The sequence below is a fragment of the Myotis daubentonii genome, chromosome 1, assembly GCF_963259705.1.
Source record: "Myotis daubentonii chromosome 1, mMyoDau2.1, whole genome shotgun sequence".
Classification (NCBI taxonomy): domain Eukaryota; kingdom Metazoa; phylum Chordata; class Mammalia; order Chiroptera; family Vespertilionidae; genus Myotis; species Myotis daubentonii.
In genome coordinates, this window is record NC_081840.1 from 173,966,677 (window position 1) to 173,983,420 (window position 16,744).

At 39.5% G+C, this 16,744-nt stretch overlaps 1 protein-coding gene across 4 annotated transcripts in view; it reads left to right on the forward strand.

Annotated features, from left to right (window-relative positions):
* FAM13A (family with sequence similarity 13 member A) overlaps positions 1–16,744 on the forward strand; it is a 282,952-nt gene that overhangs the window by 105,042 nt on the left and 161,166 nt on the right. For all 4 annotated transcript variants that reach the window (XM_059665523.1, XM_059665511.1, XM_059665518.1 and 1 more), the window contains one exon: positions 9,802–9,885. In XM_059665523.1, the coding sequence (XP_059521506.1) occupies positions 9,802–9,885 (84 nt within the window). The remainder of the gene's footprint in view (positions 1–9,801; positions 9,886–16,744) is intronic.

The window sequence follows — 16,744 nt, forward strand, 5'->3', positions numbered from 1 at the left end:
ATTCAAGGACTGACAGAATTTTTGCTGGTGAATCAAAAGCTCAAGTTTGGACATACTAAATTTAGGTGCTTATCAGGCCAAGTGGAATCAACAAGTAAGCAGTTAAATATAAGTAGCTCAGAAGAAATGTCAGAGCTAGGGACACAAATTTGGGAGTCATCAGCATACTGAATGTATTTAAAAGTCATGGAAGTGCAATGAGATCATTGTATCATTTGGGAAAAGACTTCTCTGTATCAACCCTTGAGTCACTCCTACTTCATTTCATTCATTTACTCCACACAGTTTATTGAGCTCCTACTATATAAAGACAGTTTTCTATGGCGTTGTAGTTATAGTAGTAAAGAAAGGAGACCAGCTGTTTGCCTTCATAGCACTTCTATTTAGTAGAAGATAAAGAAAATTCACCAGTAACCAATAGGTTGTGGCAGCTAATAGAAAAGAGAGTAGTTCAAATATGAGGAGTCACCTGGGTCAGATGTTGCTGAGAACCCAAGTTAGATAGAGACTAAGCTGTGACTGTTTCCAGCACTTTCTGTGGAGTAGTGACAAAAACAAATGTGGGGCCATTGAAGATGAAGAAATGGAGATGGTGAGTGAAGACAGCTGTTTTGAAAGAGTTTGCTATACAGGAAAGCAAAAAAGCAGGACCATAGCTAGTGGGAGAAGTGAAATGAAAGAAGTGCTGCTTAAAAATAAACAAAAAAGAAATAATTATAGAGCAATGTGGATGAAAGGGGCCCATGCTAACCTGACAAGCTCAGGAAAGGCCTGCATGGCAGTCTTGCAAACCCAGAGACCTAAAGTAACCACAAAGGATGGTCTGAAATTATTTAACTAAAAGCAGTTATGGTGGGTAGTTACATCCTAGGCCAGTATCTACACTGACAAGGTCAACCTTTACCTTAACTGAGCCTATCTGTCTTTTTGCATCAATAATAACATCCTTGAAATGTCTGGGTAACTTGTAACTTTCCTTTTTGGGGACCCCTTGGGGCACAATCTAATGTGCCTGGGTGCCAGGACAAATTGCACAAATTATCATGTTAATTGTTCCTGTACCCACCTAAGTATGTATGTATCATTTTGCTTTTTATCCAATCCCAGAAGTTTCTCCACTTTCTCCCACCTCTCTAGTCTATCACCAATGGATTTCATGTAACCCACCTACATCCCTTACTTTGATTGCAATGTATAAATACAGATACAGCCCACCATTCTCCAGAGCATTATCCCAATCCATTGAGGTTCTGCTTCCTGGCAGTTGTCGACAGTTTGGCTCAAATAAACTCACAAACAACTCTTTACAGGTTTGAATGTTTTTATGTTAACAGCATGCTTATGGTTAATGGGAATGATGTAGTGGAGAGGGAGTAGGAGGGGATATTGAAGAGGTGAAGTTCTTGAACAGGTAAGAGGAGATAAGATCCGGGATGATCAGGCAGGAGATGGCTGTTTGATAGGATCAGATTCTTACCTTTCACTGTAACTGGAGAGAAGGCAGAGGGGATGAAATGGTTGCAATGAGGTTGTATATTTGATGGGGGGACAATGAGTAGCTTGAATGCTTCTGTTTTTCCAGTGACTGTATGAAGTGAGAATGGAAGGAAAAGGGGGTTGAGAAAAGAGAGGACATGAAATACCATCTTGTAGAGTGGCATGTCAAGTTACTAAAGAACTGTAGCAGGATTCCCCACTCCTAGCTCTGGCAACCACTAATGCACTCCCTGTGATAGAGGTTTCATTCAAATTTATAATAAATATGACATGAAACATTCAACCACTTCTTTTTTTTTTTTATTATTAAATCTTTATTGTTCAGATTATTACATTTGTTCCTTTTTTTTCCCCCCATAACTCCCCTCCTCCCAGTTCCCGCCCCACCCTCCGCCCTCACTCCCCACCCACTGTCCTCATCCATAGGTGCACGATTTTTGTCCAGTCTCTTCCCACATCTCCCACACCCCTTTCCCCCACAAGAATAGTCAGTCCATTCCCTTTCTATGTCCCTGATTCTATTATAATCAACAGTTCATTCTGTTCATCAGATTATTTATTCACTTGATTCTTAGATTCACTTGTTGATAGATGCATATTTGTTGTTCATAATTTGTATCTTTACCTTTTTCTTCCTCTTCCTCTTCCTCTTCTTAAAGGATACCTTTCAGCATTTCATATAATCCTGGTTTGGTGGTGATGAACTCCTTTAGCTTTTCCTTATCTGTGAAGCTCTTTATCTGACCTTCAATTCTGAATGATAGCTTTGCTGGATAAAGTAATCTTGGTTGTAGGTTCTTGGTATTCATCACTTTGAATATTTCTTGCCACTCCCTTCTGGCCTGCAAAGTTTCTGTTGAGAAATCAGCTGACAGTCGTATGGGTATTCCCTTGTAGGTAACTGAGTTTCTTTCTCTTGCTGTTTTTAAGATTCTCTCTTTATCTTTTGCTCTTGGCATTTTAATTATGATGTGTCTTGGTGTGGTCCTCTTTGGATTCCTTTTGTTTGGGGTTCTCCGCGCTTCTTGGACCTGTAAGTCCATTTCTTTCACGAGGTGGTGGAAGTTTTCTGTCATTATTTCTTCAAATAGGTTTTCAATATCTTGCTCTCTCTCATCTTCTGGCACCCCTATAATTCTGATGTTGGTACGCTTGAAGCTGTCCCAGAGGCTCCTTACACTATCCTCGCATTTTTGGATTCTTTTTTCATTTTGCTTTTCCGGTTGGATGTTTTTTGCTTCCTCGCATTTCAAATCATTGACTTGATTCTTGCGCTCCTCTGGTCTGCTGTCGGGCGTCTGTATAATATTCGTTATTTCAGTCTGTGTGTGCTTAATTTCTAGTTGGTTCCCCAATATAAGATCAAGGGTCTTATTAGTTTTCGTGTAGAGCTCATTAAGTTTATCGGCAGCTTCTAAACAGTTCTTGAGAGACCTTAAAAGTGTGGTTCTGAACTCTATTTCTTCCATTGACAATTTTGTCCTGTTTCTTTGTCTTCGCATTTTGTTATGCTTCCTTGGTGCACCCCCTAGTGGTCTTTGTTCGCAGTCTTATAGATAAATCTTGATTGTTGTAGCTAATTCCAGGGAGGGTTTGACCTCCAGGCCAAGTGGCTATGAGAATCAGCTGTGTCAGCAGTGAGAGAACTTCTGTCCTCTAGGGAGGTGCTAATCTAGCCTTTGCCTGAGGCTATCTGGCAAATGCCTCTGTGCAGGGCTTGGGCGGGGCGGGTCTCACAGGATCAACAGGGTGGGCCGGAGAGAGCAGTTATGGCGGCTCTCAGTCCTGTCCCCAGGGGCTCTGCCTCTCTGAGTCCGAGCACCCCCTGCAAAGCTGGGAGAGAAAGCTGCACTCGCTCTGACTGAAGCCAGACAGTCCCGCTTCTCCCGTTTGAGTCTGGGTCCCTAAAGACTCACCCGGATCTGGTGCTCAGAGTCTGCGACTCCCTCCCGATTGAAAACAGCAACCGCGCCCTCCGCCGCCAGCCCGCTCCGCGCACTCCGCACCTCAGAATTTGACTTCAGCACTGCGCCTCCTCTGAGTGTCCGTATGCATTTCTCTTTCCTCCTAGTTGTAGGACTTCCACTCAGCCAGCGTTCCTGTGGTTCTGGGTGATGTCCCTTCCGTTTTTTGGTTTCACTTTTGAAGTAGTTGTTCAAAGCAGCAAACTCCGGCGTTAACCTATGCCGCCATCTTGGTTGTCCGGCTCAACCACTTCTTTAATTTTTTTTCAGCCACTTTCAGCTGCTTTCCAGCACAGAGAAGACATATGTATATAGCTGGATTCAAGGTTATACTTTTGCAAAATGAATGCAATGGTACAGGAAGGAAATTAAGGGTATTAGCAAAGGAATAAAGGATCATTAAATGTAAGCTGATTAAGGAAGGAAGTAAAAACAGGAATGCAGAGGGGATTGTGAAAGGTTAGAAAAGGGATATTATTCATTCATTTGGTTTACTCATTCACTACAATAATCAAGCTCCCAGTACGTGCCAAGCATTGTTCATGAGCAAGACTGACCAAGTCCTCTGAGAGTAGGGTGAGATGAACAATAAAGAATTAAGTAAGTATGAAAGCCAGATATTGCAGAGGGCTATGAAAAAATACTTTAGAAGGTAGGGAGGTGTAGAGCATCAAATGGGAGGGGAGAGCAGTGGCGATTTAGGTGAGTTGTTCCAGGAAGGAGCCCTCTCTAGTAAAACTGAACAGAGACCGGGATGAAGTGAAGGAACACCTGTGGGAGCCGTGTGCTAGGCTGCGGGAACAGAGGGCTTTTCCATTTTTTAAATGTCATTAGTGGTTGATTAGTGAGGCCAACAATGCCACGATGAACAAGGTATTTTTCCTTCCCTATTGTGTTTTTTAATTGGGCTTTCATATTGAAGTAACACAGCTGGTTTAAGCATTTGATTGTTGCACGAAAGTCATTAGAGCGAGCAAAGTCTCATTTAAGTAAACCAAATGTTTAAATATGAATATGATATATTCATGTCTGATTTGTTCAGCATTCCATTCTCCAATGACTGGTATTGGAATGCCACATACTAGAGTATAATAGGGCTCAGTTAATATCTAAGTCAATTTTCATGTCCATAAATAGCTTAATTATTTCAAACACAAAACACTCCCCTTTATTCTTCTTAGTCTTCTAAGGCAGTGATTTTTCAACTGGTGTGCCACATGAATTTTTAAAACACGAAATACCTGACTATTTAGTCAGGGGCACTGACTTTTTTCCCTTTGTCCCAAGTAGATCCTGGGAAAGGATCTGGGGTGTTTATCTAAGGCGGCCCTTGAGATAAACTTTAACCGTGCAGGTGTGGGACATTCAAGTAGTTGCTAGCAAAGAGCTTACTCTACGCAAGCAGGACCAGAGGGCAGGCTTAGGACCAAAAACGGGACCAGAAGCTTTAATTTTAATTTTGAGCGTATGCAAAATAAATTCAATTAACTGCCAGAGGAGTTACACCACATGAAACATGTGCAGTTGCAAATCACACAGCACTTTATTACTCACATAATTCCTGGTGCTGCGGGTACAGGCTTAAGTGGGATCTCAGTGGTGCTGTCCTCGGGATGCAGGTGGCCGGTGTTCCTCACCCAAGAGCTCGGTCGCATCTCAGTCGGGAGGTACTGGCCGTTCTTTTATCCTCTATCAGAGAGAGGAGTGTGGAGCGGTGGCACTTGCTGCTCCACAAGAGAACGTGCCTTTGTGGCTGTCTCGACAGGTGAGCACCAAGCTGGTCAGGGTCCCCCACTTTTAAAGCCTGTACCCCATTTGCAGCATCCCAGGTGGCTATCAATGAATTATGTCAATGCATACATGTTTATCTCAAATAGGGCGAGGGGCTACTACATGTGGTTATCTTGGGAGAGTACATCACTCACTCCAATGGTTATTTTGACAAGTCACTCTCAATTATTTACTGAAGTTCAAATCCTTATCTATGAGGGACACATGCTTCAGGGCAGCGGGGAATGTGTTCTTAATATCATATTTTAAGTTTCAAGGAAAGTTAATTTAAAGATTTTAAAACCTTCTTAGACATTTTTCAGGCATTTTTAAAGCATTTTTAAACATTTCTATATATTACTACAGCACCCTTAGATTGCCAAATTAAAAAATGACAACAGCCAACACAATAGTTTTCCAGTGTAAATGAATCAAAATTACACCTTTTTTTTGTCAGGTCAGCAAAAAATTTATTTTTTGGTGTGTCATATAATTTCAGTAATTAGTTTATGTGTGCCATGAGATGAAAAAAAGTTGGAAATCGCTGTTCTAAGGAAAGAATTTAAACCCAAAGTCTCTTCCCTTTGCCTTGGGAGTATAGGGACAAAGGTTTACAAGTTTAGATGTAATTCACATACCAAAGAATTCAGCAGTTTGCCGCAGTCGCCAACCTTTCGGACCTCACGGACCACCAGTGGACCACCGGTTGGTGACCACTAGTAAAGTATACAATTTATTGGTTCTTCCTATGTTCACAAAGTTGTACAACCATTATCATTACCTAACTACAGAACATTTTTATCACTCCCCTCCCCCCAGAAAAAAATACCCATACAGACTAGAGCCTTCAGTCACTCTCCAGCGGAATCACTCCCACTCCCCACTCTTCCTAGCCCCTGGCAAGCACTAATCTACTCCCTGTTCCTATTTGCCTGTTCTGGAGATTTCGTATAAGTGGAATCACACATTATGTGTCCTTTTGTGTTTGGTTAGCAGGTATCAGTACTCCATTCCTTTTTATAGCTTAATATCATTTCACTATGTGGATATACCATATTTTGCTTATCTATTCATCTTTTGATGGACATTTGGGTTGTTTTCACTTTTGGGTTCTTACAAATAATGCTGCTATGAGCATTTATGTCAAAGTTTTTGTGTGGACATATGTTTTTAATTCTCTTAGGTATATACCTATAAGTGGCTTTTTAAAGACACAACCTTAAAGTTTTATCTTTAAAATATTTCTCACTTCATAATATATCTGTTTTGAAAGAATACATTAAGTTATTACCAGTTACTTATTAAACTACTAGTTGAATTATTTTTTCTCCAGAAATCTGAGTAACAGTGGCCCTGCAGGAAACGTTCCCTGTGCCTATGGCTCTGGATCCCCTGCTCAGTGTTCAGTGCACAGATTCAGGCCAGTATTTCAGCAGCACTGGGTGTTACCTTTTTGTCAATAAATATTGCTTCTTCCCAGAAGAATCGTAAAATCTTAAAACTAAAGGACTAGGCAGGATTCTTGGCTCTCATCTGACCAATCCCATCCCTTTGTTTTATGGATCTTGGAACTGAGGGAGAGGTCCAAGAGGTTAAAATGCTTGCCTGATTTCCCACAGCTGGCTAGTTAGAGATCTTGGATAAGAAGCCAGATCTCTTGACTCCTAGCTTAGTCCTCTGACTACTAAACTGTGTCCCTGTTGTCTGAATTTAAAGTCATAAAACAAAAAATAAACATTTATGCAGGTGGCACTTTCAGATAAAAGTTTACAGAAGAAGCTTTCAGAGTGTTACAGAATAGCTTACTATCAACCTTATACTTATCAATAATTCATAGGGACAAGGAGGGAAAATAGGAGTATTAAAGAAATACTATTACTTTTAGTCTGTGCACAAGGAAGAAAGAATTATAGGTGTTCATAAACACTCAGTCATAAACAAAGGTCAGCTATTCCTATTAATTTCCTTTAAGAGTCAACCTTTTTTTCCTTCTCATTACATTCTAAGATTTACATACTAGTAGTTTTAAAAATGGGTAGAAGATTAAGTGTAATTATGTTATTCAAGTGCAGTCAAATTACGCAATGGATTGTGCAGTTAATCACTTTGATCTTCTAAATGTCATGCTGCATATTGTTTATCCTTCTCACAGTGAGTCAGAAGTGGGAATGGGTTCATTCACTATTTCCAGTAATTAGCTTTCCACCAGCAGGTGGTGTGACTGGTGGGAAAGGGTAAGACTGGAATGCACACTTATTTGGAGATCTCAGAAGTGTTTCCTACGTGAGGCCACAGGCAGTTGAGATTGTTGGCAGCACCACAGCTACCCGCCAGCAGAACAGGTTCTTGAATCCCCTCTGAGTCTGGGAATATTGTTCCCTGGCACAGAGCTGAGAACAGGTGCTGTGTACAACCCTGTGGTCCAGGCATGGGGCTCAGCTCCAGCACTGTCTGCGTGAGCTTGGTCACATCACTTCAGGATCCAAGTCCCTCTCTGTAAAATTAGGAAGAGGGTGGGGTTGACCACATTTTGATCTTTAGCAATTGTTTTGGCTTTAAAATGCTATAGCTCTACAACCTGTTGACTTAAGATGTCAAGTGTATTGGATGAGAAGTCACATATAAAGATAAGAGCTCAGACCTTAAAGTTATACAGAACCATCTTTGTGATATTTGGCAAGTTACTTAATTCTGTAAGCTTTCATTGTGTTATACTTAAAAGGGCAATGATAATAATAGTACCTAACTCATAGGGCTATTGGGGGAAAAGGACATTATGAATTCAGCGTCTTTAGAACAGTGCCTGATATACACTATGATTCAGTAAATATTTGTTAGTAGTAAGTAGTATTTTTATTTTCATTAGGAACATTTTATCCTAATGATATACTGTTCCCTTTAGAAATAAATAAATATAATTCCAGCAAATTTTAGTAATATATAAAGTATGTAGACTACAATTAAAAATATAACCTAGCCCTAGCTGGTTTGGCTCAGTAGGTAGAGCATTGGCCTGCGGACTGAAGGGTCCTGGGTTTGATTCTGGTCAAGGGCACATGCTTGGGCTGTGGGCTCGATCCCAGTAGGGGGTGTGCAGGAGGCAGCCAATCAATGATTCACCCTCATCATTGATATTTCTCTCTCTCCCTCTCCCTATATAGATCCTATTAACTCTAAAGTAAACTGGGAGGAAAACACATAATTTAGATGGTTGAATTATAGGCATGATGGGGCAAGATATGGGAGGCAGAGGTGAAAGTTATGAAGTGAAAGAAATTTGACTTATTTTCTCCTTCACTTTATAGTTGTATGGAATCTTTCTTTTTTGTATTTTTGTTCTTTCAACTTGGAGATAGAATCATCTAGAGAAAACATATCCAAGTTAATAGCTCTTCAAGTGGGGTCCTATATTATTTTATAAGACAACAACATTATTATTTTATCACGTAGAAATAAATAGTAAATTTATCCAACACCTGGTAGGCCGCCTCCTTGTAATTTCTGCTGTTATTTTTGTAAGTACTATTTTGGTGTGAACCAAGAACTGAAAAGTGTCATAATTTTGGAAACAAATACTCAGATATTATTCCTCAATTAGGATATTGCTATGAAACTATCACTATTCAATAATAGTTTGCTGAACTATCTGAAGATATTTGCTTAAGATAAAATATTTACAGAAACAGAACCAATTCATGAAATACTATGGGAAAAGTTGGCAACTCTAAGTTTGGTGGTTAGTTGGAGAATTAACTATCAGTTCTCCAAAGAAGAGGTAAGCTATCTATGGATATGTGACATGATAGTGTAGCTATGATTTAAAAAAAAGAAAAGATTTTTTAGCCCTAGCTGGTTTGGCTCAGTGAGTAGAGCATTGGCCTGCAGACCAAAGGGTCAGGGTTCAATTCCGATCAATTCTCTCTCATCATTGATATTTCTATTTCTCTCTCTCCCTCCCTTCCTCTTTGAAATCAACTAAAAAAAAATATATATATATATATATATATATATATATATATATATATATATATATATATATATATATATAAAGATTTTTTTAAGTTGATTTTTAGAGAGAGAGAAAAGGAGAGGAAAAGAGGGAGGGAGGGGGAGAGAGAGAGAGAGAGAGAGAGAGAGAGAGAGAGAGAAACATCCCTGTAAGAGGGAGACATCCATGGTTGCCTCCTGCATGCCCCCCACTGGTAATTGAGCCCACAACCCGGGCATGTGCCCTGACTGGGAATTGAACTGGCAACCTTTCAGTAAATAGGACTACACCCAACCAACTGAACCATACTAGCCAGGGCAAGATGAGATTTTTAATGGACATCTCTGAATATGTATGTCTGTATGTTCCACACCTACTCCATCACCATCTTCACTGTTGTATGTGACAAATAAGAAAGGAAACATTTTTGACTCCTCGCTACAATCTCCTTATCTTCTGATGTGAACAACTGAATCCAGAATGCCTTCCATTTCCCTGAAAAGTTATTTTTTACTGCATTGTAATTTCTGGCTTAGGTAATGTTCTTTGATCTCTAATGTTCCTTTTATGCTTCTTTTATAGGAGGCCAGTTATAAGAACTCCACACCCATCCTTCTAACAAAAGACTTAGAAAGAGATGTGCAAAAACCATCTCCAAAAACCAAGGTAAGATATCTGATCATTACGCTTCCACATGAACCATTTAGCAAGGCTCTGTGTGTTCTTGTGTTTCTCTGATGTGTTACTTATACTTCCCTCAGCCTTTTTTTTTTTTTTTCTGGACCTGGTGGTATAAAAAACACTTTTTATTTAGATCATTTAGTTGAAGGTTATATTCATCCAAAAATTATCTCGACACTCCACTTATTTATAGAAAGTGATTTTTTGTTTGTTTGTTTGTTTTTTCTTAATCCTCACTCTGTGATATTTTTCCATTGATTCTTTTGGAGAGAGTGGAAGACAGAAAGACAGAGTGAAACATCGATGTGAAAACACATCGATTGGTTGCCTCCTGCACATGCCCCGACCAGGACCCTAGCCTGGGAGGAGCCTGCAACCAAGATATGTGCCCTTGACCAGAATCAAACCCTGGACCCTATTCCACAGACCAACACTCTATCTGAGCCAAACTGGCTAGCGCCAGAAAGTGATATTCTTAGTAGTGTATTATTTCTGCTCAAGCAGTATTGTTTCCAGCTTACAGCGTAGGAGATGGTTAAGTGAAGTAAATCTGTCCTAGGTTACTAAAAGGGATAAATAAAATTTCTAACTATAATTTTTCTTTTTTCTCAAACTAGAAATCACTTCACTGATTTTTTTGTAGTTATAAAATACAATTTTTTACGTAAAATTTATCATGATTTATTAAATAATTTACTATAATTACTGATAGCTGTAGAGGAGATGAGTGAATGGATAAAAGAAGGTGAAGTGATTAGCCAAAAAACATATATACATAACAAATAGACACAGACAGCGGTGTGGTGATAGCCAGAGGGAAAGGATGTTGAGGCTAGATAGAGGTGGGCAAAGTGGGGGTGGTGGGTGGGATGACGACATTTGTAACAGTAGTGTCAACAATAAAAATAAACTTAGGAGAGAACCAAGTTGGCGGCATAGGTAAACACCGGAGATTGCTGCCTCGCACAACCACTTCAAAAATACAACTAAAAGACGGAATGGACATCACCCAGAACCACAGGAAGGCTGGCTGAGTGGGAATTCTACAACTAGAAGGAAAGAGAAAAGCATACCAAGACTCAGAGGAGGCGCAGTGCGGAAGTAAAATACTAAGGTGCGGAGGTGCATGCAGAGCGGGCTGGTGGCTGAGGGCGCGGTTATCGTTTTCAATTGGGAGGGAGTCTCAGGCTCTGAGCTCCAGTTCTGGGTGAGTCTCTGGGGACCCAGACTCAAACAGGAGAAGCGGGACTGTCTGGCATCGGTCAGAACTCGAGGGCAGCTTTCTCTCCGAGGTACTTGCAGCAATTGCTGGGACACTGAGAAGCAGAGCCTCTGAAGCCAGGACTGAGAGCACCCATAACTGCTCTCTCTGCCCGCCCTGTTGATCCCCTGGGACTCGGCCCGCCCAAGCCTTGCACGGAGGCATTTGCTAGATAGCCTCAAGCAGAGGCTAGATTAGCACCTCCCTAGAGGACAGAAGTTCTCCCACTGCAGACACAGCCGATTCTCACAGCCAGTTGGCCTGGAGGTCAAATCCCCCCCAGTGTTACCTACAACAATCAAGGCTTAACTACAACAAGACTGTGCACAAAGACCACAAGGGGGTGCACCAAGAAAGCATAAAAAATAATGCGGAGACAAAGAAACAGGACACAAATGACAGAAATGGAGGAAAGCAAACTGCTGGATATAGAGTTCAAAACCACACTTTTAAGGTGTTTTAAGAACTGTCTAGAAGCTGCCGATAAATTTAGTAAGGCTCTCGAAAAGACTGGTGAGACCGCCAATAAATGTAGTGAGATTCTCAAGAAATCTAGTGAGACCCTCGATGTTGTAATAAAGGACCAACTAGAAATTAAGCATACATTGACTGAAATAAAGAATATTATACAGACTCCCAACAGCAGACCAGAGGATCGCAAGAATCAAGTCAAAGATTCAAAACGCGAAGAAGCAAAAAACACCCAACTGGAAAAACAAAATGAAAAAAGAATCCGAAAATACGAAGATAGTGTAAGGAGCCTCTGGGACAGCTTCAAGCGTACCAACATCAGAATTATAGGGGTGCCAGAAGATGAGAGAGAGCAAGATATTGAAAACCTATTTAAAGAAATAATGACAGAAAACTTCCCCCACCTGGTGAAAGAAACAGACTTACAAGTCCAGGAAGTGCAGAGAACCCCAAACAAAAGGAATCCAAAGAGGACCACACCAAGACACATCATAATTAAAATGCCAAAAGCAAAAGACAAAGAGAGAATCTTAAAAGCAGCAAGAGAAAAACAGTCAGTTACCTACAAGGGAGTACCCATACAACTGTCAGCTGATTTCTCAACAGAAACTTTGCAGGCCAGAAGGGAGTGGCAAGAAATATTCAAAGTGACGAATGCCAAGAACCTACAACCAAGATTACTTTATCCAGCAAAGCTAACATTCAGAATTGAAGGTCAGATAAAGAGGTTCACAGACAAGAAAAAGCTAAAGGAGTTCATCACCACCAAACCAGTATTAAATGAAATGCTGAAAGGTATTCTTTAAGAAGAGGAGGAAGAAGAAAAAGGTAAAGATACAAATTATGAACAACAAATACACATCTATCAACAAGTGAATCTAAAAATCGAGGGAATACATAATCTGATGAACAGAATAAACTGTTCATTATAATAGAATCAGGGACATAGAAAGGGAATGGACTGACTATTCTTGGGGGGGGAAAGGGGTGTGGGGGATGCGGGAAGAGACTGGACAAAAATCGCGCACCTATGGATGAGGACAGTGGATGGGGAGTAAGAGCGGAGGGTGGGGTGGGAACTGGGTGGAGGGGAGTTGAGGGGGGAAAAAAGAGGAACAAATGTAATAATCTAAATAAATATTTAATTAAAAAAATAAAAATAAATAAACTTAAATAAAAAGTAATATATTTTCAAAATTATAAACATAACATGGGATCAATGGAAGCATTTCAATCCATTTTAACAAGAAAAAACAAGCACTATCATCATATGACAGAATGAAGCTTCCAGTATATAAAATTTTTTTCCTTATTAAGAAAAATCCAAAATGCACAGAATTGTTTTACCAGTGAATAGAAAAACTCCTTTACCACATAATATGTTATGAGAATTTTATCATTTGTTTGTCCAATCAGTGATTGCATTTATTTGAGAGTCCCTTTCCTAATCTTTATCTTCTCTTTGGAGTAGAACTTCTCCTATTGACTAGGTACATATAATATTCCTAACTGACCACTCTGACATTTATAGAACTACTTTTTTTTTTCTGGCTCTAAGACAAATGTTTTCCAAACTTTCTTGAGTTCACTATAAGCAAAATTTTAAAGAATTCTGATCTCTTGAGTTTATCACTAGTTACTATAAGAATAGTTGTGGCTTTATTTATAAAAGCAAGTCAAGTGAAGTTCTGAGTCATTACTTAAGTATCTTCTTTTGGTAAGAGTCTACAGTTTATTTATGAAATAAATAAAAACATCTTTCCTTTTGAAACTTATTCCACCTTCAGTTTTTCTGGAAAATTATTTAACTATCATGCTTTCCTTTCAGATTCCAACTATTTATATCTTTTTCAATGAAATATTTGTGTGTGCAAACTTACATCTAATTCACATGTATAGTAGAAATTTTTACTGTGTAATTAATAGAAATCAGTGTCAAAAATATACTCATCAAATAAATGCATTGAAAAAAAATGAAGGGTTTGAGGAAAATTTTTAGGTAACATTTACTTATTAGCTCCTTTTACATTGGTATAACTATTTTTAGGTGAAGAGACCCTAGGTGAAGCACTTCTTAAATAAAAGACAGTCTTGAAACCTATCATCAAAATTTTGTGAAGGGATTTATTACTTTTATGAAATTAATGCCATTTGGAATATTTCAAGCATATACAAAATCAATATTTAGTATGCATTTATGGACCTCTGTCATTCTTGCTGTATGGTTCATAACCAAACATTCAATAGAAAAATTACTTCACTGGTTAAGCCTTGGTTTGTAACTTTAGCTTTTTTGTGGCCTTGTATGAACAAGTTTAAGTTTACATAAGCAAACTAGGCTCTGCTTAGGTTAGTGGTGATTGAATTTTTGTAATTTCAAATCCCAGAAATGAGGCAAACACAGCGTATAGCTACAAGAGATTATAAGGCACTAACTCTTTCATCAAGATTTTCTCTTAAGAGCTTTTTCTCTCCAGTTGATCTTTGAAAGCTAAAGCTGAGAATACCTTTAAAATATAGTTGGTATATCCTTTCTAGAGTGACTTAGGGAGCTATGAAAATGATGTGTGTCCTTGCTATTACTGTGACTCCAGTTGACCTCCCTAGCTGTGTTTCTTGGACATCTCTAGTTATAGCTGTATTTGCCTTGAACAGCTAAGTATTTCTAATCCGACATGGCTAGAATGTAAACTGGTAAGCCAGAGATGGCATATGTCCATTGGCTCTGGCAATGTATCTCTAGTCTAAGTCATCTGTCCCCATGTGTGTTCCTTCTCCCAGCTGTTATCTCTGCTCTTGGGCATGGAAAGGATTACATTTCCCTTCCTTAGGTTGGAAAGCCTCTTCTTGATTTGGGCACAAGCTGAAAAAAAGTGATAACTCCATTGCACAGTGCCACGACACTTTCTACAAGAGATTATAAGGCAATAATCACCAGTTCCGCTAGCTCAAGGGCAGTCATGCAACCATTTCATACCCAATACTTTGTAGACTGCATATGCAGAAAATAGTTGGAATAGATGACACTGAAGAGAACATAAAGTAGATGTCTAAAGAGGTTTGGAACATAAACACAGTTCCTTGAGCCTAGCTGAATGATGTCTACCGGGGACCTACTTTCTTTCCATGTTTTTGAATCCCATAGTGTCAGCTTCATGTTAGGGCCACATTGTCAAGATGGCTGCCCGTAGGCTCCTAGGGCTATGTGCTAACGACTGAGAACTCTGAAGAGTCTGAGAGTTTACCTTATTTGCGAGCTGACAAGTTACTCTGCCACAGATTCAGGTATTATAGCCAAAGACATGAGACTCCAGGGTCTGAGACGAAGGACATTTTATTACTAATATTTATAGCAGTAACAATAGCCAGTATTTTCTTGAAAAGATAATGCAGAACAAAGGCAAACAATGTCTCTGCTTGCAAAGACATACAGACACATAGGAGACCTGTAGAGAATTCTCTTCCAGAACGACCACACTCACTAGAACAGGAGAGAACTTTGTGCTACCATTCCCAGGAGAGTTCCTCAAACTGACTTGTGGCTAGAACAGGGGTGGGCAAACTTTTTGACTCAAGGGCCACAATGGGTTCTTAAACTGGACCGGAGGGCCGGAACAAAAGCATGGATGGAGTGTTTGTGTGAGCTAATATAAATTCAAAGTAAACATCATTACATAAAAAGGTACGGTCTTTTTTTTTTTTTTTAGTTTTATTCATTTCAAACGGCCAGATCCGGCCCACGGGCCATAGTTTGCCCACGGCTGGGCTAGAAGATAGGAGTACACTAATTGGCTTGGTCAGGGTCATGTGATTCACCCCTTAGAGTCGTGAAAGGAACACCAGTGGAATTCAGGGGCATTGACACAGAAGAAGGAAGTGTATGAGCACTGGGAAGGCAATCAAAATTGTCCATTACTCAAGCTCCATTTAATGAATATCAAACGGAGAAGAAAAAAATATGAATGTAATCTGGGGCATATATAGGGTGTCCCCAAAAAAATGTATACACACACTGAATAAATATAAAAGCAGGGTTTATTAAAATACATTTCATTTCAAAATTGAGCTATCAGTCAGCTGTTAAAGTGCATATAAAGTGCAAAAAATTTATACATTTTTTGGGGACACCCTGTATTATCAATAAAGATTCGTGTTTGAAGCGAGGTTCAGTCAAAAACATTAATATCATCCTAGTCTTTCCCCCAAACCATGGCCAGAATAACTATTATAAAATACTTTGTTCCCCCATTGAATACTGAGCAAAGGTCAAACCCTTTAGCACACTACACATTGCCCTTAACAGTCTGGCCCCAATCCAACCCTCCAGCCTGAACTCTTGGCCACCACCTCTCCATTCCCCTCCAGGCCCGATCACTCCAGGTTTCTTGTTTTTTACTTTTGCTCCTTTTCTCATTATCTGGAAGGCCTTTCCTCTTCACCTTCATCTCCCTCGGGTAGGATTAATTGTGTGCCTTATGTATATTCTTCAGTGACACTGCATACATTATACACTTCTTAGTTACAATTTTCCTAACATTTACTATAGTTCATTTGTATATAGTCATGTAGGGATTAATATTTGTCTTCCTCACTAGACTACAAGCTCCAGAGTACAGAAACCAGGTCTGATTTATTCTCCATTGTATTCTTAGTGCCTCATAGGTGGTAAGTGCTCAATAAATATTTGTTGCTATTGAATGTTTTTTAAAAAAAACATAAGAGGCAGGGTGGTATAATAAGTGTTAAGGTTGCTAGTTTCTGGGTAGGATTGCCAGAAATGCAAAGCCTCAACTCATTATATACTAGTTGGGTGACCTTGAGAAATTTTCCTAAATTCTGTATCTCTGCTCTCTCATCTGTAAAATAGAAATAACAGTACCTATTTAATAGGGCTGCTTTTAACTGAAAATATGCAGTACTTAAATGTTATGCCTACCACACAGTAAACACCCAGCAGTGAGCTAGTATTGCAGTTGTGCTCATTCCTGGAGGTAGAAGTCTATGTGTCTGTCTCCCTGCTAGACCATCACGTCTTTAAAACTATAACCAGCATCATTAACTCACAAATGATGCCAGGGCCTAGCCCAAGGCCCAGCATGTCGTACTTGTTCA